Source organism: Dasypus novemcinctus, chromosome 5 (genome assembly GCF_030445035.2).
Source record: "Dasypus novemcinctus isolate mDasNov1 chromosome 5, mDasNov1.1.hap2, whole genome shotgun sequence".
Classification (NCBI taxonomy): Eukaryota; Metazoa; Chordata; class Mammalia; order Cingulata; family Dasypodidae; genus Dasypus; species Dasypus novemcinctus.
The window spans coordinates 128,144,611-128,170,326 of record NC_080677.1 but is presented as its reverse complement, the minus strand read 5'-3'; the positions used below and the strand labels follow the sequence as shown (position 1 = coordinate 128,170,326).

At 38.1% G+C, this 25,716-nt stretch overlaps 1 protein-coding gene across 1 annotated transcript in view; it reads right to left on the bottom strand.

The window, feature by feature from the left end:
* Positions 1 to 25,716, bottom strand: part of CNTNAP2 (contactin associated protein 2) — a 2,351,919-nt gene that overhangs the window by 861,391 nt on the left and 1,464,812 nt on the right. Inside the window, exon 12 of the mRNA XM_058297514.2 lies at positions 2,662 to 2,781. Coding sequence (XP_058153497.1) covers positions 2,662 to 2,781 — 120 coding nt within the window. The remainder of the gene's footprint in view (positions 1 to 2,661; positions 2,782 to 25,716) is intronic.

The following is a 25,716-nucleotide window of genomic DNA, read 5'->3' as shown; positions in this document are numbered from 1 at the left end:
TTGTTTGGTTTTGAAGGGTATGAAGAAGATGAGGAAGATCTTCATGGAAGAGTTTATTAATCAAGTCAACTTGTGACAGATGAGTATGTATTTCATATAAAGCTTTAATAGAGGATATTGTAGACAGGGGTAATGGCATGAACTTAGTGTGAAAAAGTGAAGAGTATATTTAGGAATATATTCTAGTTTATCTGGAGCATGTGGTGAATGTGCGGATACAGAATAAAGAGAGGACAGTGCTAGAAATTAGTTCATATTAAACAGAAGAAAGCTAAATCCTAAGTTCAGGACATTTTCCATTATTTAGTATGAAGTATGGAGCAGGATGATCATATAGTCACAGAAACATTTATCTAGCAGCCTGATGACACGTGGTATGGAGGTAGGGGCAACAAGGAAATAATTGGTTTGGGGAACCAGTTGGGATGTTACTAGAATAGTTTAAATCCCCCAAAATGAATGTCTAAATCTGAATGGTGGTATTAGGAATGGAAATAAAGGACAATATGCAAGAGATATTGGGAAGGAGAATTTGAGAAAATAATAAATCATATGGAAGGCAAGTAAGGGATATCAATAGGTTGAAATTTTGAACTAAAGCCAAAAATAAACCATTTAGTAGAGACAAGCTCCAAGTCATCTCTTAGGATTCAATATGAAACTTAATAAAGATGTGATAAGAAATACCTTTTTTGATAATGGTAAGCAAACAAAAAAAACTTGGAGACAATATTTGGCAACTATGTGATAAAGGTCATTTTGGAGAAATTCTTGTCCAAACATGGGGAGATTTTTTTTTCCTTTCTTTCTTTTTTTTTTTCTTTGTTGCTTTTTATTAAGTGACTTAAAAGCTTAGGACTCCAAGAAATAGATACAATTCAGAAGGGATTTTCAACAGACTACTTTTTAGTTTCTACCCAAATCTTTATCAGCTATAACCTGTCACTCACCCTTTTCTTAAAGTTTTACCTATACAATACTACTGGAAAACTTTTATTGTATTATTTATTTTTATATATTAGTAAAAACAAAATCAAGATGAGTTGTCTAAATAAAGTTCTCATTGATTATAGTTCATTTCAAGTAAGATAAAATGATGGTATACATGGAAGGACCTGAGTTCATTTACAAGTTCAACAATCAAGCTCTCAAGTAAGTGTGTCTTTTCTCTTGGCTATGTTTAGAGTTTTCAGCATGGGAGGAATTTGGGGAGTACTAGCTACCATTTCACCATCTTCTCTACATGCACCCCCTACTACACTCATATCCTCATCATTCCCCCTTCTATTCTGTACGACGCCTGACCTTCTGAGATTGCTGAGTTTTCCCATGGAGTCTGCTTATGTACATTATCATTCAGAGGATCTTGGTTTAGTTGTGTAAGTCTCCTTCCACTTCAGACTTACTGAATCAAAATCTCCAAGGTTGGGGCCAAGAAGTTTGTTTGAAAACACATACACACACACACACACACACACACATATCCATCTCCATAAATGATTCTGATGCACAGCCAGAATTAAGAATTATTGGCCTCAAATAGATTTAAATTTGAATCTTGTCTGCATGATGTGAAGGTAAGTTACTTAACTCACTAGGCCATTAAATAAGCATATCCATCTCCTGGGTAACCTTTACTATGTGTCAGACAGTATGCTAAGGACCATACATGGATTATCCTATTTCACTCTTAAAATAATCACCTAAGATAGATATTATTAAACCCATTTTACAGATAACAACACAGGCTTATTGAGTTTAACAAGGCTAATAATAGGCCTAAGGGTACATATCTGGTGATTAATGGTGCCAGGTAGTCTGAGTAAAGTATTTATCATAGCACCTGACACATGGTAAACAGTCAAATGTAGCAAACATCAGTAGCATCTTATTATCATTATCCTTATCATCATATGCCTAAGGAGTTCACATAACATGCTGATACTCTTCTGGAGCCAGAAATAGTGCATTATCATATCCTTTTCAAGGTTTTCAGAAGGGAAGATATTGCCAAGCATCTGATGGAAAATCTGTCCTTAGAGAGCTCAGTATCTTAGGCACTGCTATGAGAGTTGACCCATAATCTCCTTCCATAGACTTGAAATTTAATATGGAAATCAAGAAAAACTATGTTCATTTCCCAAGAAGAAAACCCCAGACAAATTTCATGAAAACTACTGGTAGTATTTGCTATTGTAGGAATGAGATTTCTGTAAAGAGGAAGACTTCCTCTATAACAAAGGAAAACAGAGGAAGCTCTGGGATGGTCTGTAAACTTCCTCTAACATGGACAGTGTGGATATTTGAGCAGATACTAAATACTAAATGGGCTACTTATGGAATATGCTTCATGGGCTAATTCTTTCTGTCATCAAGTGGACTTTAACCTTGTAGTTTCACTTTTTGGATTTTCCCCATACATTTTTTAAAATGACAATTATTAATTGTGTAAGTTAGAAGATAGACTTTTAAAAAATATGGTGTCAGGATTTTCATTGCTTCAGAATTACATTTTACTATTTTTCCTAACAAATTTATCAATATCTAGCTTTTTACACTTCGTGATAAGAATACAACATAGAAGAAATAAACTTTCCTGGTACCATTTGCTCTCAACATATAGAAAAATAATCATATAAAACATAAATATGACACAGTTACCTGTCATGTTGCAGTAAACTTTCAAAGGCCCCAGAGGTCCACTGCCATCAGGGTCTATCCAGTAGTAATTTGAAGTCTGGCCTAGATGTTTGTAAGCTTCACAGGAAGGCTCATAGATAGCTGAAACAAAACATCTTATATGAGTACAGCACAAAACAAATGGCTCCCCAGATAAATGTTCCAGTGACATATGAAATACTGGCAAAACACTGTTTAGTGGCATATCCTTTTTTATCATGAGAATCCTTTTTCCCAATATTGAAGTTTGTGAATTGGTTCTTTCTCTACAAGTGTTTTTGAATGAATAAAGTTACTAAGTTCCTGGTATGGCTTTATAGCTAGCTTTTGGAAAAGACTAAAGTAATAAATTGTTTAAAAAATATAATGTTTGTTTCCTTTGGGGTTCATGATCACTGAAAAAAATTAGTTTATAATTATTTCTAGATGTCATCCCCTTTTGAAGTCTATAAATATTAGCTTTTTATTGGGCTCTCAAACAAATCCTAAAAAATTAGAGAAAAATCAGTCTCTCCCTCTTACATACACACACACACACTTCTTTTTTTTTTCTGGCATGGTTAGTCTAAACAAATTTCCAGCAAAGAGCATGTGACTTCTAATCTTCCTTTACCTCAGGAAAAAAAAGAGAGAAAAGAAAATGTGCCTGATATATTTTACTTGTTACAGGTGCTTTAATTACATCAACGCTAGTTTGCTTGGAAAGCTGACATTCATGTAATTAGATTATAGGTTCCTTTTCATTGTTTTCCTTCTTGTTCCTATGCTGAACTTGACATTTCCTTTTCTCACAGACTATACCTATTTTAAGAAGTACAAAGTGAACATTTATATAATTCTTTTGTAGTTAGCACTGTTAAAATATTATTGAGAAAACTGTTTTTTTTTCTATCCATTAATACTTTATTTTGCATTCCCAAAGGATGCATTTAAAATATACACAACCACAATATCATGAGGAAACTTTTTAAACAGCTCCTCCTGGACATTTATGAAGAATATGAAAGATCTCTTTTCCAAACTAAGGAACTTCTCCGGTAAAAAAATTGTCTATCTGATGTGCAAGTAGTAAAGTCTTGGTAAAAGTACACTTAAATCATACTCCTAGGATGTGTTAAACTAGGAGGACTGATTCTAGTACTTCCATTTCCTACTTTCTTCTAACAAGTTTTCTGTGCCTTCCTTGGGCTTTTCATGGCTTTCTCATTCCAAGAATATTAGACATTCAATTATATTTCAACAAAAACAATTGACTAAAACAATTCTAAAATTCTTTGATTTACTCAATTATCTGCAAATAGTTACTGAGTACCTATGAATAGGCAGATACCACTGAGTACCATTAAAAAAGACAGATAAAAGTAACTTTTGAGCCATTTGTTCACGTTATTTGGGTATTGCTAAAGCATAAAGTGCTATTAGAAGGGGGTGAGGCTAGAAAAGTAATCAGAGTCATACACCTTTTGCCCCAGTACAATTATTATTTACTTTTAATAACCCAAGTGTCCTGGTTTGCATAATAAACTATATGGCTGCTTTAATTTTTGAATTCCATAGGAAATATAATATTGCAATAAAGGCAGTGAGGAAGCATTTTTAAAGTTTAATCAGGAAGATACCATACATAATTACATTTAGGTTTCAGAAAGAAAATTCCTCGTAGCAAAGGACAACTTTTAGGGCAGTGTTCATGAGGCAAGGTGAGAATGTAGGCTGTTATTGGCATATGTCACTTGAAAGATGATGTACCAGAAATCTTTTGGCTTTTATAAGGGTATTTATTTGGGGTAAGAGCTTACAGTTACAAGGCCCTAAAGAGTCCAGCTCAAGGCTGCTTTCTCACCAAAGTCAGTTGCCACATGCTGAAGCAAGATGGCAGATGATCTCTGCCTGGTCTCTCCTTCCTTCTTCTTAAGGCTCCGTGGGCCCAGCTTCTTCTGATCTCAGTCATAGGTTGGCACTGGGTTGGTCTCTCAGAGTTTCCTGTATCAGTCTGGCATAGAGCTCGTTTCTTTGCAGGCCTTAGCAACTGCTCAGCTCCTCTGTTCTCTTCTGCTGCAAACTATCAGGCAAATGACTCATCTCTTCCTGAGGCTCCAGGATCAAAACTGACAAGAGTTCTCTCCTCTTCTGTGTCTAAGGAGCTTTCTCTCCTCCCATATCTTCTTCTGTGTGTTTTCTTGAGTGAGTGTCCATTTATATCAGCCCACCAAGGGGACAGGGACTCAACCCTGGATAATGCCATATTGATATGGTAGAATTAAAGCTCTAATCTTAACAGGTAATTTAATTAAGGCATGTCAGCTGATTCTAATGCATTAAAGGGGAAGAGACCAGTTTACAAACATAATCTCTCTTTCGGGGATTCATAAATAATCTCAAACTGCCAATGATGGTTAGCAAGAAAAGGGCATTAAGAATGAGCTGAGCTCACAATCTCTGAAAATAAACTAACTCCCTGGTTAATTTTAACCTCTGTGAAGATTATTACAATTTTTGAGTATAGCTCAAAATCATGCAAGATCTCATGTTCAAATACTAAAGTTTTCCTTTTAGTCCATACAAACAATCTGGCAATAGTCTTTTATCTCTCTCTTCTAATATTTGCTAATTAATAATTTATTGTCCTCCCACCAACACCCCAGTCATTTTCCTTATCATCTGGTATTTTGTTACAACAATAGCCCTATGGATTGGTTGTCCTATACAAATCTCTCAAACCTCTCTTTATAGCCCAACAAGTTATGCTTTTTAAAAATAGTCCGGTGTCAGTCTAGCCTTCAAAACAGCACTTTCCTTGCTATTTAAATATTTGTAATTGTTCTTCAGTATGTATGATTTTGAATCACAGATCATCATAATAGTAACAGGTATTTATTGACTTTAGCAGCTTGCTCCTATAACCTTGTGCTCTGGTCACACAAATTTGCCACATAAACTGGTTTAACAAATGCTCAAAATTTCTGCCCTCAATTATAGGGTTACCTTTATCTGCAACATCCTACAAGCCTCTTTCTCAAGCCACAAAATTTCTTCTCAATCAGTTACTCCTGTAGGACTAGGAAGGCAGAAGTAGTTAGAGACAGGATTTTATAGTGAAACAGTCTTAGGTTCAAATTCTGACTCACAAAATACTGCTTATATAAAATTGGCAAAGTTATCTAATATATTTAGCCTCAAATGGAGAACAGGTATAACAGGTGTAGGGCTAATAAACTAGGGATTGAGAAAATAATTCATATCAACTGCTAAACATAGTGTCTGGCCCATGATAAACAATTAATAGGTGACATTTTATTAATATAATAATTGTTACTTAGGTCCCACTCAAATTCTTTGTATTTCAAGGAAATCCCCTCTAATCAATTTATCTATCATCCTGTACAGTCCATGGCATTCATTGTTTATCTCATGCACTGAAATACTTGATTATATTCAATTTATAACCTGACTATTGATAACTAACTTCCATATATGAAAATTTTATTTCCTAACAAGATTGTGAATCATCTTTAGGGCAGGGTCCATAAAATGTGTTTAATTACCATTTAATTCAGCATGGTAAATTCTTACGAAATGTTTTCTGAACTTAATTACAACTTACTTCCTTTTTATCCTATTTTGATTTTGACAAATGATTCCTTGGCTAACTCAAGAAGCATATACATAGAGCATGGCTGGATGATAAAAAGTGTAGTAAACATATAGGCATTTTATCAGGAACTATAGACATTACCCAAAGCAATTGGCTAATAGTAGGTGTTTAAGGTATGTGAATGATGGAAATTTTGGTAAGCAAGAGGTTCTTCTCTTTTTATTCAAAGTATGACAATTATTTTGATTGTCTTTAACCTACTACAAGCCTTTTAGCTGCTTTAGCCTCATTGACACAGATGGAAAACTAAGTACTTATGTTCAACTTTTTCATGAGGAAAAATAAACTGGAGAGCTTGTTAGAACAGGGATTCCTGGAACTCAGCCCCAAAAGTCTAACAAGCTCCCCAGTGATCCTGATATTACTGGTTCTCAAACTGCATTTTAAGTACAGCTCTAGTCCTAAGAAAAAGAAAAAAGAAAAAAGAAGTTAACTCAAAGAGGGTAGACTATTCTTTCTATATATTTTTGCCTTTTCTCCTGACAATGGGGGCAATGGGGATTGACTCTTCTTGTACCTCTTCCCTCTTCACTTCTCTGTCTTCCCTCACTTACTTGGTACTCTACCCAATATCATGGCTTTTACTATAAGCACTCTCAAATGATTATGCCCAGCTTAGACTTCTCCCTTGAATTCTCCACTTGCATATCCTCCACTTACTTAGTCAATATCTTAATTGGTATAGCTAAAAGGCATTTCAATGCCTCCCAAACTGAGTACATACTCTTTAGTTCCCTACCTGGCTTCCTTTAGCTTTCTTTATCTCAGTTGCTGACACTTCCATAATTCCTAGGCGTTATCCTTGATTCTTATCTTTCTCTCACATTTCCTGTTTAACCCATGAAGGAAACCTATCGGCATTATCTTCAGAATTTTACCATTTCTCACCTTCCACTGCTCCATAGTGGTCTATGGATGATTGCACTTGGATGATTGCAAGAGGCTTCCTATCTGGTCTCCATGTTTCTGCTCTTTCTTTCTGCAACCTATTCACATTCCAGTAGGCATAGGAATAATTTTAAAATGTAAATCGGTTTATATTAACTCCTGGTCAAACCTGTCCAGTGGAATATCATCTTTCCCACTATACAAACCGAGTCAAAGTCTATAAGATCCTATGTAATTGGACTCCATGCCAAATCTCTGACTTCATCTGCTACCCTTCCTCTTTGCTCATTGTCTTCCATCTACAGAACTCCTTGCTATACCTCAAATGTGCCAGGCACATTCCTACCACAGGTCCTTTAGACTTACCATTCTTTTTGTCAAACATTCGCTTCCTCAAATACTTCATGTGTACTTAAATGCCAGCTTCTTAGGGAGGACTTCTTTAGCTGCCTTATTAAAAGTTGCAACTCCCTGCCCAGTTACTCCCCACTCCCTAGCTCTCTTCATTTATTTCTGTTTTTCTTCATAGCAATTTCCACCATCTGAGAAACTCTCTATTTTACTTACCTGTTTATTGTTATTCTGTCCCACAACATGAGTCATTAGTGCTGGTTTGTTTTATTTGCAACTGTATTACTAGCTCCTAGAAATGCCTGGCACACCATACATCAGGATTTCTTGAAATGTTTTTCATTATTGCCCCATCTTCCCACAGTGATCTTTTTACAACTTTTTTTTTCCTAATCAACATGAAATTTTAATAAAATAGGCATTTGTTTAATACAATGGGTATTTGTTTCTGTACTATATTTATATCTGTGTTCACTAAGAATTATTTTCCCCTTTCTGGGGGTGGTATCACTCCTGCTGAGAACTATGATGTAGATATTTGATATATGTATGTTAAATGAGTACATTCTATTTGGAGTAGACTACAGGGAACCTGACTGGTTAGCAGGTCTGGGCTTTCTTGACAGAAGCCAGAGGCTCAAACTGAAGGGAGTGAATGCCACATTGGTCATCAGAAAAGGATGAAGAGGAGCAAGACAAGACAATCCAGTTGGCAATTCCAGGGTCATAGGGAAAAGGAGAGGGGGATTGGTAGTGTGAAGTATGATGGGAGTTTCTGCTTAAGCATTAAAATTTGTTGATTAGGTGGGTGTATTAGTTAGGGTTCTCTAGGGAAACAGAGTCAACAAGAGATATCTGTCATTAGTATGTGATTTTGAAAGAGTCCCTCACACAGCCATGGGGATGCACAAGTCCAGATTCTGTAAGCAGGCTGCAACCAGGGGCTGCAATGAAAGTCCAATGAAGGTTCTTGATGAGTCCTGGGAGATGTTGGCTGTCCAAAGACGAGGTGGGAAATTCTCTCTCAATGCTGGAATCACTTCCCCTTTTAAGGGAATCGACTGATTGGATTAACATCACGCATTGCTGATGGCAATCTCCCTGACTGATTTACTACTGCAGTAAAGTCAATGGTGACTAAAGTCCATAAATGCCCTTGTATTAGAGGTAGCCCAAGGCTTGCTTGATCAAACAACTGGGCACAATTACTGGCTGAGTTGACACAATAGCCTGACCATCACAGTGGGGTTACCTAATTCTCTATTTATATTTAAATATCCCAGAAAAATAGACCACTGAAAGACAACACAGTAAAATTTTGAATAAAATAAGCTTAGAATACCACCTCACTGTCACTTATTAAAACAATAAAACAATAAAAACGGAATGGGATGCAAAGCTTTAAATGAAAATACAATGCTGAAAAGAAAAAATGCACAGAAAAATGTTTGAAAAGAAATATATTAAAACAGTAATAGTGGTCATCATTGAGTAGTAATATTATGAGTGATTTGAAACTTTGCATAAATTTCTGTATTTTTACATTGCTTTACAATATGAATATATTATTTTATCATTAGCAATATACTGAAAATAAAGTAAAAAATAAATTGGGTATTAAAAAATGAAAAATACAATAAAACTATGTTTTTGACATTTTGCCTTTCATCACCGTAATAGGTGTAATAGGTGTAGCCTTACAGTGGCAAGGCAATTTCTTTCTTTCCTTCCTCAGTGCCTATATCTTTCTTTTTTTTTTAATTTTTAATTTTGTCTTCAAAAAAGATCACAGTAAAGTCACATGTACAATATAGGGGACTCCTGTATATCCAACATCAAACTATTTTCCCCCTTCCCCAGCAATGATCTTTTTACATGTTCATGTTAAATTTGCTGTAGTTGATGTACCGATATTGAAACATAGGTACTAAATAGGTTCCATTTTGTTTTAAGTATGGTTTATATTTTAGACTGTACAGTTTTCTAAATTTTTAGTTACATTATGGTTTACATTTTAGCCGATAGACTTTTATACATTTTCGGAGAAATTTAACATGTCTTATATCCATCATTGCACGATCTTGTGGAACACTTCCATTGCCCCTTAGTTACCCTACTTCCATCTATTCTATTCCTCTCTTCCCCTTTCCTCAGGGCCCACAGTGACGACCAACCTTCACTGCCTGAAGGACCAGATTCACAGATATTTGCGACAATGCTGAGAGCTTGACACACTAGACTGTCATACCCCATTGGGGGCCACCAGTTCTCTTGAGAGACACAATTCCCTATGTTTGAGAACATTAGGCCTCCTCAGAATGGGGGTACACCTTCCCACACATTGTATGGGTCTTTACGCAATGATGTAACACATTAGGACAAGATGAGCACTCACACACTCCCTAGAAGCCTGCCCCCATGCCAGATGCCCCCATTAAGCACCTTAAACAGGTGACCCTTCCTTATTACATTTTCTAATGAGTTTTCTCAACATTATAGTTTAAGCAACATACCTGACAATCTCCCATGTTCATCTGTTCCCTCCAACCCTCCTCCAAATTCCTTGGGTCTACTGACCCATCATCCCAACCCTAGCCCTCCTCAAGCTTGCAAAGCCCCTTCCAATAGTATCCCTATGCCCCTGTCTTATCCCTTCCCTGAACAACTACTTACCTCTATCATAAATTTCACCCATGTAGGCATCAGCTCACAACACTCTTCTCCCCTCTCCCCCTATTTCCTGTAAGCCTATCATCCAGTCTCTAGCTCTATGAGACAGCTTGGTTTGCTTATTTCATTCAGAGAGGTCATGTAGTATTTGTCCTTCAATGCCTGGCCTGCTTCACTCAACATAAAGTCCTCAAGATTCATCCATGTTATCCCATGTGTTTGTACTGTATTTCTTTTTTAGCTGGGTAGTATTCCATTGTATGTATATACCACATTTTGTTTATCCATTCATCTGTTGATGGGCATTTCTAAATTAGCATGTATTCTATTTCTAATCTTCAAACCTATCATTACTATTTCATTATACTACTAATTAAATTTGGCAAGATATTAGGTTTCATTTTTTTAAAGATTTATTTTTTTAATTTATTTCTCTCCCCTTCCCCCCACCCCTCAGCCCTGTTGTCTGCTCTCTCTGTCTATTTGCCACGTGTTCTTCTTTGTCCACTTCTGTTGTTGTCAGCGGCACAGGAATCTGTGTTTCTTTTTGTTGCATCATCTTGCTGTATCAACTCTCCGTGTGTGTGGCACCGTTCCTGGGCAGGCTGAACTTTCTTTCACACTGGGCGGCTCTCCTTACAGGTGTACTCCTTGTGCGTGGGGCTCCCCTACATGGGGACACCCCTGCGTGGCACAGCACTCCTTGCATGCATAAGCACTGCACATGGGCCAGCTGCACACGGGTCAGGGAGGCCTGGGGTTTGAACCGTGGACTTCCCATGTGATAGATGGACACCCTATCCACTGGGCCAAGTCCGTTTCCCTAGGTTTCATTTTTGAAGAAGTTTTGGACCACAGAGGGATTCAACGATGGCAGGGGAGGAACACTGGTGTGGGCTGTTATTGATGGGGGACACATGGTTGGGAGGAAGTTCTCCAAGGCATGTAGATAGGGTATATAAAAATGTTCAGATATTTGTTGGGTATTTTCATAGTAGTTACAGTTACAAAGAACAACTGAGAGAATGCTGAGTTCTTAGCCAGGGGAGCTCTGTCACATTCCCCAATGGAACAGCAACAATCCCCCAAGTGCAAGGGCAAAGACCAGTGAAGAATGATGGTCCAATGATGAGTCCTTGATACTGATGACTATGTTTATGAACCTGTGTGCTTGAAATTTCAACTAGGCCTAGAGCTGCAGGGTGCCTAAGAGTCACCTCCTGAGAGCCTCCATGTTGCTCAAATGTGGCCACTCTCTAAGCCAAAATCAGTATGTAAATGCATTCCCTTCCCCCCCAGTATGAGACATGATTCCCAGGGATGAGCTTCCCTAGTGCCGAGGGATTACTACCGATCACTAACTGGTGATGCAATCAGAAAAAGACCTTGACTAAAAGGGGAAATGATAAAGACATAAAAGTTTATATGGTTCAGAGTCTTCAAAAAAGAGTCGGCAGGTCATCAGAAGGGAGACACTTACACACGCTTCAGCAGGATCCCAGAGACAGCCAAAGTAGATACAACCCCAGGTACTGGTGCTTCTGAGGACAATGGAGACACACAAGTTCTATGGTCATTTTCTAGATGACTCTGGAGTTCAGTGCCTTTTCAGTGGGCCCTACTTTGGAATTTGTGTTCCTGAGTGTGAATGAGTTCGACTCAGATGTGACTTTTCTACATATGCCTCTTCTGTCACTTTTCCTGAACCTGCGGTTGGCACTGGGATTTGTGTATGCTCAGGAGACTTGAATCTTTGGACTGTTTATGTGCCAGCTGAACCCTGAGCCTCAGCAAAGTTGCAACTTCTACTCTCCAGTTTGTTGGACTTACCTAGGTCAGCTAACAGGGAGGTGAAGATGGTCAACCACCACACCAGGGAACTGAGAGTGCTTACAACTGCAAGCAGGAGAATCACATCTATCAACCACATGGGATCTAAGGCCCCTCTTGATATAGAGGTGGAGTGGACATCACCATCCCAGGGTGATATTGCACAGACAGATGCCAGACATTATATGTCATGCCATAACCCACTGAATGGACTGGGGGACAGTGTAAACTACAAGGTAAACTATTATTCATGCAGTGCAGCAGTGCTCCAAAATGTATTCACCAAATGCAATGAATGTGCCACAATGATGAAAGAGATTGTTGATGTGGGAGATTGTTGATGTGGGGGGTGGGGTCGAGTGTGAGGTATATGGGAACCTCTTGTAATGTTTAATGTAACATTTTTTGTGATCTATTAAAAAATACAGTTTAAAATAAATAAATAAAATTTTTTAAAAGAATGTACTTCTAAAATACATATCTATAAAAATGACACTGAGGTAAAATAGCAAGGATGGCTATCATATAGTAAAACTGCATTAGTTATATAATCTGAATAAACAATTAAGAGCTCTTAGTTCAAATCTTCTTTCTATCATTTACTATGTAGAAATTCCCCTTAAGCTTTAGTTTTTCAGCTGTGAAATAATGATACTTTCTTCACTGAGTTATTGTGAAGATTAACTGAAATCACACACTCTGTAAAATATAAAAAGCACTGAGTATGTTTGAATTTGATGCAAAGAATGAGTTAACCAAAATATGTACACTGCATTCCTCAGCCAGATAACTCAGTACCCACAGGGGTCCTAGGTGGGTTGCACCATTTGTGCACATTAGGAGGTGACACAAAATGAAGGGCTAAGGCAGCAGACACTGCAGGAAGAGAAGAGCCTTAGCTGTTGTCAATAATGAAGAGTTCACTAGTAGACTTGTGAGAACAGAGAGGTAATTAGGATGATGGTAAAATAAATAGACTCATCAAGTCCATTGATTTATTGGTAAAGTAATTTTTCTCCTTTCAACTCCTAGTCTCAAATAAAAAGGTCTCCCATTATTCTACATATTCATAAATAAATATTAGCTGTTCAGATATTACTACTAAACAATAAGATTGAATTTCATAGCATGTAAGGACTCAGAAACAACAAATCCTAAATATCTTATTCATTTGCACCAAACAATGAATGTTGTTTCTGTGACACTGCATTAGGTAAAATGGAAAATGATAAAGTATCATTGCATCACTTTTCTATTGCTTCTTTAACTACTTATTGCAAACCTGATGGCTTAAAACAATATAAATTTAATATCTTATAATTTTGTAGGTCAGAAAGTCAAATATTCTTACTGAATTTAAAAGTCCACATGGTCTTGGAGGATATAACCATCAGTAAAATACCAAATAATACCTGCAACCCCTGCTCACCTATCCCCAACTAAAGATAGCGGAGAAAAGGTAGAATTGCAGCTTACAAATACAGAGATCAGAAGCTGTGGGCTGGCAGGACCCTTCCCCCTGGGCCTGGCGGCCCCGGTGTTTTCTGAGAACTGTTGGTTGTGTGGTGGCGTTCCTGGGCCCTGTGGTCCCCAGATGCGTGGTCCCTAGGTGCGTGTCCCCTAAGCCCGCATAGCCTGTGTTACACGGACCTGTGTGCCCTGGTTCTGCAGAGTCCCGGACTTCCCTTTCCCAAGTCCAGCGCTCCTGGAGGTCCAGGATTGCCTTAGCCCTCTGGTTTTGGACTGACTCCGTGGGTGGGAGGGATTCAGTGGGGGGCGCAGTAGGGGGGCCTGGCTAGTGTGGGTTCGATTTTCTGGTGTCCACCCCCCCCCACCCCGCCCCGTTTTTCTTTTCCTGCACTAGTAGGAGCGTACTGGCTGGCTTAGCGACAGTCTGGGAAGAGAGGAGTGGCAAATCTGCTGAGAAAGCCCGATTCACCTAAGTACCCTGGGATAGGAAACTTGGTCTGGGAGAAGGTGGAGTCAGAAAATCAACAAGCCCTCTCATAGCACAACTAAAAGAGAGAGGGACTGTAGGAGACGTTTTTCCAAGCCTCCAATAGCATACTTGGGGTCCCTGGTGAGGTGTGGGTGCTCTCTCTCTGGAAATTAAGAGTCATTGCTTTCTGTGCAGAGCTGATTCAACAAGAACCCCCTTGAATCTCCTACCAGACCTCTCAGGCAGCTTTCCTGTTGCCTGGGAAAGAGGGAAGTGAAGAAGGGAGAAAGGGGGAACGTCAGATCCCTAAGCGTTTTATTTAACTACAAACAGGATTCCTAGCTTGAAACTTTCCCTAGTATTTGGTTGGTTTTTCCTTGTTTTTCCTTCCTCTTTATCCCCCCAAGGCCCTTTTTCTTTCTTTCTCTTTTTCTTTTTCCTGCTTGCTTCCCCACTCCCCTTTGTCTCTCTCTCTCTCCCTCTCTCTCCCTCTCTCTCCCTCTCTCTCCCTCTCTCTCCCTCTCTCTCCCTCTCTCTCCCTCTCTCTCCCTCTCTCTCTCTCTCTCTCTCTCTCTCTCTCTCTCTCTCTCTCTCTCTCATTAGGTGCTGCAGGGAGAGCTTCACATTTGCTGTATTTCCTCATTCTCCATTTACTCTTTTCTGTGTGTATTGATTTTGGCCACCAACACTATTCCCTTTCCTCTACATCTTTCTATCCTCCATCATTGATTGTTCCTCTTACATTACCCCTCTCTTTGTTAGCCCCCCTTTTTTTTACTTTTTAAATTACTAATACCTTTGTTCTCTTTTCTGCCTTATATTTATTCTTTATATTATTGTTATCTCTTTTCTCTTTCCCTCTCTCCTGAACACACAGGCCTTTTAATTCACACTGTATTACTCCCCATATTCAGATTTTTACATATTCTACTTTTCTTACTGTTATAACTCTACATACCTTACATGACTCTAATATCCATTCTCCTATATCTCACATGGTTCCTCTGTTAATATTTACTGTCAATACTACTATTATTCATTTTCTTTTCTTACCCCTCTTGCTTTCTCTGGCCCTAATATTTTCTTTCAAGTGAACTTAGCCAACAACAAGGAAATAGAAATAATAAGAACAAAGTGACAAAGAGAAGACATAACAGGAATGCAAAAACAACTAATTAAACTCCAAGCTAGACAAAGAAGCTAAGCAACTGACTAAACCCATCAAGATAAAATGATGACCAGACAGCAACAAAAAATTACAAACCAAACCAATAATCAGGAAAACATGCCCCAATCCAATGAACAAACTAAAAACCAGAAAGAGGAGCAGAACATTGTACAAGTAATTAAAGATCTCAACACATATATTAGGGACCAATTTGATGAGGTGAAGGAAGAGATTAAGAATATGAAGAAAACAATTGAAGAGAATACAGAAGAAATTGGAATCATACACAAAAATATAACAGATATGATGGTGATGCATAGCACAATTCAAGATATCAAAAATACACTCTCAGCAAATAACAGCAGGCTCAAAGAGGCAGAGGAGAGATTAAGTGATGCGGAAGACAGTATATCTGAAATCAAACAGATAGTAGAACTGATTGATAAAAAGATAGAAAAAAATCCAGCAGGGGCTTAGGGACCTGAATAACAATGTAAAATGTGCAAACATATGTATTATAGGGATCCCAGAAGGATAAGAGAAGGGAAAGGGGACAGAAATGGTGCTGGAGGAAATAATGGCTGAAAACTTCCCACACCTATTGAGGGAGATGGATGTACATGTCCAAGAAGCACAACACACCCCAAACAGCATAAATCCCAACAGGCCTACCCCAAGGCATATACTTGTCAAATTATCCAATGCTCAAGACAAAGAGAAAATACTAAAAGCAGCAAGAGAAAAGAGAACCATCACATACAAAGGAGGCTTTATAAGATTAAGTGCTGATTTCTCATCTGAAACCATGGAGACAAGAAGACAGTGGTATGACATAGTCAAGGTACTAAAAAAAATTTCCAACTGAGTACTCTATCCAGCAAAGCTAGCATTCAAAAATGATGGAGAGTTCAAAATATTCACAGTTAAACAGAAACTAAGAGAGTATACTGCCTTATACTAAGAGAGAATTCTTCCCTTCAAGAAATACTAAAGGGAGTTCTGCAGGAAGAAAGAAAAAAAAACAAGAGAGAGTTGGAGGAGAGTGTAAGAGCAACTAAAAAGACAAAAACAGAAAAAGAAAATCAAACAGAATATGACAAACACAAATCCAAAGAAAATATGGCTAATATGAGTAATTCCTTGAAAGTATAACACTGAATGTCAATAGATTAAACTTACCTGTTGAGAGACTCAGACTGGAAGATTGGATAAGGAAATATGACCTATCTATATGCTGTCTGCAAGAAACAAATCTTAGACACAGGTATTAAGGAGGTTGAAAGTGAATGTCTGGAAAACAATCTTACAAGCAAACAATAACCAAAAAAGGGCAGGACTAGCTATATTTATATCAGACAAAAGACTTTAAATGCAAAACAATTGTGAGAGACAAAGATGGACACTAAATATTAGTGAAAGGGATAATCTTTCAGAAGAAGGAACAATCATAAACATTTATGTGGCTGGGCGGGGCAAGACGGTGTCTGAGTGAGTGCACCTTATAGTCTCTCCTGCAAAGAAGTGGCTGGGCAGCATTGGAAATTTTTCTGGACCAGGCTGTTTCGGGGTTTTGCAGGGTAGGAGGTGTCTGGACATCGATTTGCTGGGACTGTGACAGAGAAGATTCATGTAAATGGTAGAATTTAGGGTCTCTTTCACAGAGATCAGGGCTGCGCGTGGGACGCTTCCTCCTGGGCGGGCTGCACTGCGGTGGCAATTCCTGGAGGCTCTGCTGCGCTGGGGAATTCCTAAGCCCTAAGCGGGCTATTTGGGGGCTTGCAGGGCAGGAGGTGTTTGGAAACCAATTTGGTGAGACAGAGATGGAAGAGATTTTTGTGAGATGTGGAATTTTGGGTTTCTGACATGGAGATCATAGCTTCCGACTAGAGCCCCACCCCCTAGGCTGGCTGCTGATCTGTAGCAGTCCTTATATTGTTTGCAATACAGAGGCATCACCAGCAGGCTGTTTCGGGGGCTTGCAGGGTGGGAGGTGTCCTGAAGTCGACTTGGTGAGACAGCGACAGAAGAGACTCTTGTGAGAGGGGGAATGTTGGGTTTCTGACACAGAGGTCAGAATTTGTGGATGTGACCCTCCCCCCTCATAGGGCTGGCACCCAGCTGCAGGTATCCCTGAAGGCAGTGTTACATTGTGGTGCTCTCAGGCTCAATGTTAACTGGATTCATGGTCCCCAGGTCCGTATTCCCTAAACCCTGGTAGCCCACACCCCAGAGACTCACACCTCTTGAGTCTGCAATATCACAGACTTCCCATCCCTGACTCCACCACGCCCTGAGGGCCATCTGAGGTCCTTGATTGTCCTAGCCCTTGGCGTTTGCGGTTTTTTTCTTTTCTTTTCTTTTCTTTCCTTTTTCTCTCTTTATTTTATTGTCTTGGTTGCTAATATTGCATTATCTCCTAGTCTTTTCTCCCATTGTATCCCCCAAGGTCTTTTTTTGTTTATTTAGTTTTTTTTTTCTTTCTTCTTTTCTTTTTCTTGCTTGTTTCCCTCCCTTTTCTTTGCCCACCCCCTTTTTTTTCTTCTCTTTTTTTCTTTTCTCTCTTTTTCTTCTTATTTTATTTTATCTTAATTATACAATAGGTGCTGCAGGGAACACCTCACATTTGCTGGGTTTCCACATCCTCCATTTCCTCATTTCTGAGTGAATTGATTTTGGCCACTTACACTATCCCCTTTCCCCCACATCTTGATATCCTCCATCATCTACTGTCTCTCCTATATTCCACCTCCCTTTCTTTGGTCCCCAAATTATCTAAGTTTTAATTTCTAATACCTTTGTTTTGTTTTCTGTCTTTTATCTACTCTTGATACTATTGTCTTTCTTTTCTCTTTCCCTCTCTCATGAAAACACTGGCTTTTTAATTCATACTATATTCCTCCCATATTCAGTAGACTACCTCATTTATAGGTACTCTACTTACTGCTATAACTCTACACAACTTACATGAATCTAATATCCATCCTCCCAGATCTCATATTGTTGCTCTGTTAACATTTATTACCAATACTACTTTACACATTTTCCTTTTTTACACAATTGCCTTTCCCTGGCCCTAATATTTTCCTTCAAAGTGAACTCAGCCAGCAACAAGAAATTAGAATAAGAAGAACAAAGTGACAAAGAGAAGATATAACACTTACACAAGAACAACAGTTAAGTAATCCCCAAGACTAGACAAAGAAGCTAAGGAACTGATTAAACCCATCAAGATAAAATGATGACCAGACAGCAACAAAAAACTACAAACCAAACCAGTAATCAGGAAAATATGGCTGAATCCAATGAACAAACTAAAAACCAGGAAGGGGAACAGAACTTTGGACAAGTAATTAAAGATCTCAGAACATATATTAGAGACAAACTTAATGAAGTAAAGGAAGAGTTTAACAATATTAAGAAACACTTGGAGAGGAAATTACAGACATATGCAAAAAGATAACAGATATGATGGGAATGAACACCACAGTTCAAGAAATCAAAAATTCACAGCAAATTGCAGCAGATTAGAAGAGGCAGAGGAGAGAATTAGTGATGTGGAAGACAGTACATCGGAAATCAAACAGATAGTAGAGGGAAAACGGACTTTGGCCCAGTGGTTAGGGCGTCCGTCTACCATATGGGAGGTCCGCGGTTCAAACCCCGGGCCTCCTTGACCCGTGTGGAGCTGGCCATGCGCAGTGCTGATGCGCGCAAGGAGTGCCGTGCTATGCAAGGGTGTCCCCCGCGTGGGGGAGCCCCACGCGCAAGGAGTGCGCCCATGAGGAAAGCCGCCCAGTGTGAAAAGAAAGAGCAGCCTGCCCAGGAATGGCGCCGCCCACACTTCCCGTGCCGCTGACGACAACAGAAGTGGACAAAGAAACAAGACGCAGCAAATAGACACCAAGAACAGACAACCAGGGGAGGGGGGGAAATTAATTAAATAAATAAATCTTTAAAAAAAAAAAAAACAGATAGTAGAATTGATCGATAAAAAGATAGAAAAAATCCAGCTAGGACTTAGGGACCTGAAAGACAATGCAAAATGCACAAACATACATATTATAAGCATCCCAGAAGGCAAAGAGAAGGGAAAGGGGTCAGAAGGGGTGTTGCAGGAAATAATGGCTGAAAACTTCCCAAATCTACTGAGAGAGACAGATGTACATATCCAGGAAGCACAACACACCCCAAACATCATAAACCCCAACAGGCCCACCCTAAGACATATACTTGTCAAATTATCCAATGCTCAAGACAAAGAAAAAATTCTAAGAGCAGCAAGAGAAAAGAAAACCATCACATATAAGGGAGGCTCCATAGGATTAAGTGCTGATTTCTCATCTGAAACCATGGAGGCAAGAAGGCAGTGGTATGATATAGTCAAGGTACTAAAAGAAAAAAATTTCCAATGAAGAATATTCTACCCAGCTATACTAGCATTCAAAAATGATGGAGAGTTCAAAATATTCACAGATAAACAGAAATTGAAAGAGTATGCCAACAAGAACCCTTCCCTTCAAGTAATACTAAAGGGAGTTCTGCAGGAAGAAAGGAAAAAATAGGAGAGGCAGAGTTGGAGGAGAGTGTAAGAGCAACAAAAAAGACAAAAAGAGAAGAAAAAACAAACAAAATATGACAAACACAAGTCCAATAAAAAATATGGCTAACATAAACAATTCCATGAAAGTAATAACACTGTATGTCAATGGATTAAACTCACCTATCAAAAGATTCAGACTGGGACATTGGATAAGGAAATATGACCCATCTATATGCTGTCTACAAGAAACACATCTTAGACCCAGGGATTCATGGAGCCTGAAAGTGAATGGTTGGAAAACAATCTTACAAGCAAACAATAACCAAAAAAAGGCAGGAGTAGCTATATTAATATCAGACAAAATAGACTTTAAATGCAAAACAATTGTGAGAGATAAAGAAGGATACTACATAATAGTGAAAGGGACAATCTCTTGAGAAGAACGAACAATCATAAATATTTATGGTCCTAACAAGGGCGCCTCCAAATACATGAGGCAAACACTGGAAAAAATAAGTGAAAGAAAAGATGCCTCTACAATTATAGTGGGAAATTTTAATACACCACTATCAACTTTGGACAGAACATCTCAAAAGAGAATCACTAAAGAAACAAAATATTTGAACAGTATATTAGAGAAGCTGGATCTAATAGACAATACAGATCATTACACCCGAATACAGCAAGATATACATTTTTCTCAAGTGCACATGAATCATTCTCCAAGATAGACCATATGCTAGGCAACAAAGAAAGGCTTAATGAATTCAGAAAGATCGAAATCATACAAAATAATATCTCTGATCACAGTAGACTGAAGCTGGAAATCTGCAAGGGACAGAGGCCCAGATTTCACACCAAGATATGGAAATTAAACAGCACACTCTTAGAAAAACAGTGGGTCAAAGATGAAATTTCAAAAGAAATCAATAACTACGTTGAAACAAATGATAATGATAACACAACATACCAAAACTTATGGGATGCAGCAAAAGCAGTACTGAGAGGGAAATTTATAGCCATAAATTCATACATTAAAAAAGAAGAAAGAGCAAAAATTGAAAAACTAAGTGCACATTTGAAGGAATTAATTAAAAAAGAGCAAAGTAATCCCACAGGAAGAAGAAAGAAAGAAAGAGCAAAGATAATAGCAGAACAAAATGAAATAGAAAATAAGAAAGCACTTGAAAAGATAAACAAGACCAAGAGCTAGTTTTTTGAGAAAATCAATAAAATTGACAAACCCTTAGTGAGATTAACAAAGAAAAAAAGAGAGAAGATGCAAATACACAAAATAAGAAATGAGAAAGGAGATATCACCACTGACCCCACAGAAATAAAAGATTATCATAGGAGGATACTTTGAAAAACTATATTCCAACAAAAATGACAATTCAGAGGAAATGGGCAAATTCCTAGAAACACAGAAGCAACCTATATTGATGAAAGAAGAAATTGATGATCTCAACAAACCAATCACAAGTAAAGAGATAGAATCAGTCATTAAAAACCTCCCAACTAAGAAGAGCCCAGGGCTAGACAGCTTCACAGGTGAATCTACAAAACATTCCAGAAAGAAGTAACACCAATCCTGCTGAAACTCTTCCAAAAAACTCGAAACAGAAGGAACATTGCCTAACTCATTCTATGATGCCAACATTACCCTGGTACCAAAGCCAAACAAAGACACCACAAGAAAGGAAAATTACAGACCAATTTCTCTAATGAACCTAGATGCTAAAATACTTAACAAAATACTTGCTAATCATATTCAACGACATATTAAATGAATTATACACCATGACCAAGTGGGATTCATTCCAGGTATGCAGGGATGGTACAACATAAGAAAATCAATCAATGTAATACACCATATAAACAGATTGAAGGAAAAAAATCACATGATTATATCTATAGATACAGAAAAAGCATTTGACAAAATACAGCACACTTTCTTGATAAAAACAGTCCAAAAGTTTGGAATACAAGGAAATTTTTTGAACATGATAAAGAGTATATATGAAAAACCCACAGCCAACATCGTTTACAATGGTGAAATCCTAAAATTCTTCCATCTAAGATCAGGAACAAGACAAGGATGCCCACTCTCTCCCCTTCTATTTAACATTGTCTTAGAAGTACTTGCTCGAGTACTGAGGCAAGAACCAGATATAAAAGGCATTCAAATAGGAAAGGAAGAAGTCAAAATTTCATTATTTGCAGATGACATGATCCTATACATAGAGAACCATGAGAGGTCTACAACAAAGCTTCTAGAATTCATAAATGAGTTTAGTAAAGTTGCAGGTTATAAGATCAATGCGCAAAAATCAGAGGCATTTCTGTACACCAATAATGAGCAAGATCAGGAGGAAATCAAGAAACAAATACCATTTACAATAGTAAATAAAAAAATCAAATATTTGGGAATAAATTTAACTAAAGAGGTAAAGAAATTATATACAGAGAACTACACAACACTGTTCAAGGAAATCAAAGAAGACCTAAATAAATGGAGGAATATTCCCTATTCATGGATAGGAAGACTAAATATTATTAAGATGTCTATCCTACCAAAACTGATCTACACATTCAATGCAATCCCAATAAAAATCAACACAGCATTCTTTAAGGAACTAGAAAAACTAACTATGAAATTTATTTGGAAAGGAGAGAGGCCCCGAATAGCCAAAGACATATTGAAAAAGAAAAATGAAATTGGAGGAATCACACTACCTGACTTCAAATCATACTACAAAGCTACAGTAGTGAAAACAGCATAGTATTGGCACAAGGATAGACACATTGACCAATGGAACTGAATTGAGAGTTCTGATATAGATCCTCATATATACAGCCATATGGTATTTGACAAGGCCACCAAACCCTCTCAACTGGGAGAGAATGGCCTCTTCAACAAATGGTGCCTGGAGAACTGGATATCCATCTGTAAAAGAATGAAAAAGGATTACCAACTTACTCCTTATATAAAAATCAACTCAAGATGGATCAAAGACCTAAATATAAGACCCAAGATCATAAAGATCTTGGAACACAAAGTAGGGAAGCATCTACAGACCTTGTAATAGGAAACAGCTTCATGAACTTCATACCAAAAGCATGAGCAGCAAAAGAACAAATAGATAAATGGGATTTCCTCAAAATTAAATCCTTCTGCACCTCAAAGGAGTTTGTCAGGAAAGTGAAAAGAGAGCCTACACAATGGGAGAAAATATTTGGTAACCATATATCTGATAGGAGACTTATACCTTGCATATATAAAGAATTCTTACATCTTGAAAATAAAAAGACAATCAGCCCATTTAAAAAATGGGAAAAAGATTTGAACAGACACTTCTCCAAAGATGATATACAAATGGCTAAAAAACACATAAAAATTCTCAAAATCCCTAGCTATTAGAGAAATGCAAATCAAAACCACAACGAGATACCATCTTACTCCCATAAGACTGGCAGCTATCAAAAAATCAGAAGACTACATTGTTGGAGAGGATGTGGAGGAATGGGAACACTCACCCACTGCTGGTGGGAATGCAGAAGGATGCAGCCATTCTGGAGGACAGTTTGGCAGTTTCTCAAAAAACTAGCTATAGATTTGCATATGACCCAGCAATTCCACTGCTGGGTATATACCCAGAAGATCTGAAAACAAGGACACAAACTGATATATACACACCAGTGTTCATAGCAACACTATTCACTATTGCCAAAAGTTGGAATCAACCCAAATGCCCATCACCAGATGAATGGATAAATAAAATGTGGTATATACATACAATGGAATACTACTCAGCTACAAGAGCAAATACAGTACAAACACATGTGATAACATGGATGAATCTTGAGAACCTTATGTTCAATGAAGCAACCCAGTCATTGAAGGACAAATACTACATGACCTCTCTGATATGAAATAAGTAAATCAAGCTGTCTCAGAGAGCTGGAAACTGGATGATAGACTTTAAGGTAGTTGGAGGGTAGAGGAAGGTTGTGAGCTGACAGCTAGTTGGTCTATGATAAGCTGGAGGTAAGTGTTTGTACAGGGAAGTGATAAAAAGTGGGCATAGGTATAACTTTGGGTGGGGCTGCATGGGCTTTAGGAGCACTAGGGATGGGAGGATGGGTCAGATTGCCCAAGAAAATGGGGAGAGGGTGAGGGGAACATTTGATCATGGGAGATTGTCAAGTATGTGGTTGAAATTGTGGTGCAAAGAAAACTCTTTAGAGAATGTAATATGGAAGGTGGCATGTTTGGGATGCTTAAGGGAGGGCATCTGACACAAGGCAAGCTTCTGGGGAGTGTGTGAGTGCTCATTTTGTCATAGTGGATTAAATCATTGGGTGGAGACCCATACAAAGAGAGTGAAGGTATACCACATCCTGGGGAGGACTGATGTTCTCAAACAGAGGGAATTGTATCTCTTGAGAGAATTGGTGGCTCCCAATGGGTTAGGGCAGTCAAATATGTCAAGCCTTCAATGTTTTTGCAAGTATCTCTGAATATGGTCCCTCAAGTAATGAAGATTGATTGTCATGGTGGGCCCTGAGGAAAGGGGGAAAGAGGTGTTGAATACATGGAATCAGGGTAACTGTGGGGCAATGGAAGTGTTCCACAAGATCATGCCATGATGGATATAGGTCATGTTAAATTACACCAAAAGTGTTTAAAAGTCTATAGGCTAAAATGTAAACCATAATGTAAAACATAAGATAACTAAAAATTTAGAAAATTGTATAGTCTAAAGTATAAACCATGATGTAAACCCAAGTGGAACCATGTTTGAAAGCTATCGTTTCAATATCTGTACATTAACTGCAGCAAATATGAACATGTAAAAAGATCACTGTTGGGGAAGGGACAAAGGGTTTGATGTTGGATATGTGGGAGTACCATACATTGTATATGTGAATTGCTGTGACCTAAAACTTATGTCAAGAGAAACTTAATAATCAGGAAAAAGAAAAGAAAAGAAAAGAGGAAAGAAAGAAAGAAAGAAAGAAAGAAAGAAAGAAAGAAAGAAAGAAAGAAAGAAAGAAAGAAAGAAAGAAAGAAAGAGAGAAAGAGAGAAAGAGAGAAAGAAAGAGAGAAAGAGAGAGAGAGAGAAAGAAAGAAAGAAAGAAAGAAAGAAAGAAAGAAAGAAAGAAAGAAAGAAAGAAAGAAAGAAAGAAAGAAAGAAAGAAAAGACACCGAGGAAGAAATGGAAGAAATTGCCTTGCCAGTGTACATACAGGGCAACACCTGTAGCAGTGATGAAAGGCAAAATATTGAAAACAAAGCTTTTTCATTTTTTCATTTCTTTGATACCCCAATTTATTTTTCCTTTATTTAATTTTCCTAAATTTCTATGTATTCTATATCTAACTTTTAAACCCATCACTATATTCCACTTTTCTATTAATGGAACCTGGCAATATATTGGGTTTTCTTTTTGGAAAAGTTTTGGACTACAGAGAGAGGTTCAACTATGGTGGGGGAGGAGTACTTATGTGGGGTGTCATTAGTGGGGGGTACACAGTTGAGAGGGAGTTCTCCAGGGCATGTATACAGGGTGCATAGAAAGGTTTGGATATTTTCATAGTGGTTTCAGTAGGAAATGACAGATGAGAGAGTGCTGAATTCCTGACCAGGGGAGCTCTAGCACATTCCCCAATGGAACAACAACAATCTCCCAGCACAATGGCAAAGACCAATAAAGATAGATGGTCCAATGATGAGTCCTTGATACTGATGGCTCAGATTATGAGCCTGTGTGCCTGAAATATGAACTAAGCCTATAGTTGTGTGGTGCCTAAGAATTATCTCCTGAGAGCCTCCATGTTGCTCAAATGTGGCCACTCTCTAAGCCAAACTCAGCATGTAGATGCATTGCCTTCCCCTCAGCGTGAGACATGACTCCCAGGGATGAGCCTCCCTGGCAATGAGGGATTATTACCAAGCACCAGCTGATGATGTAACTACAAAAAGACCACGAACA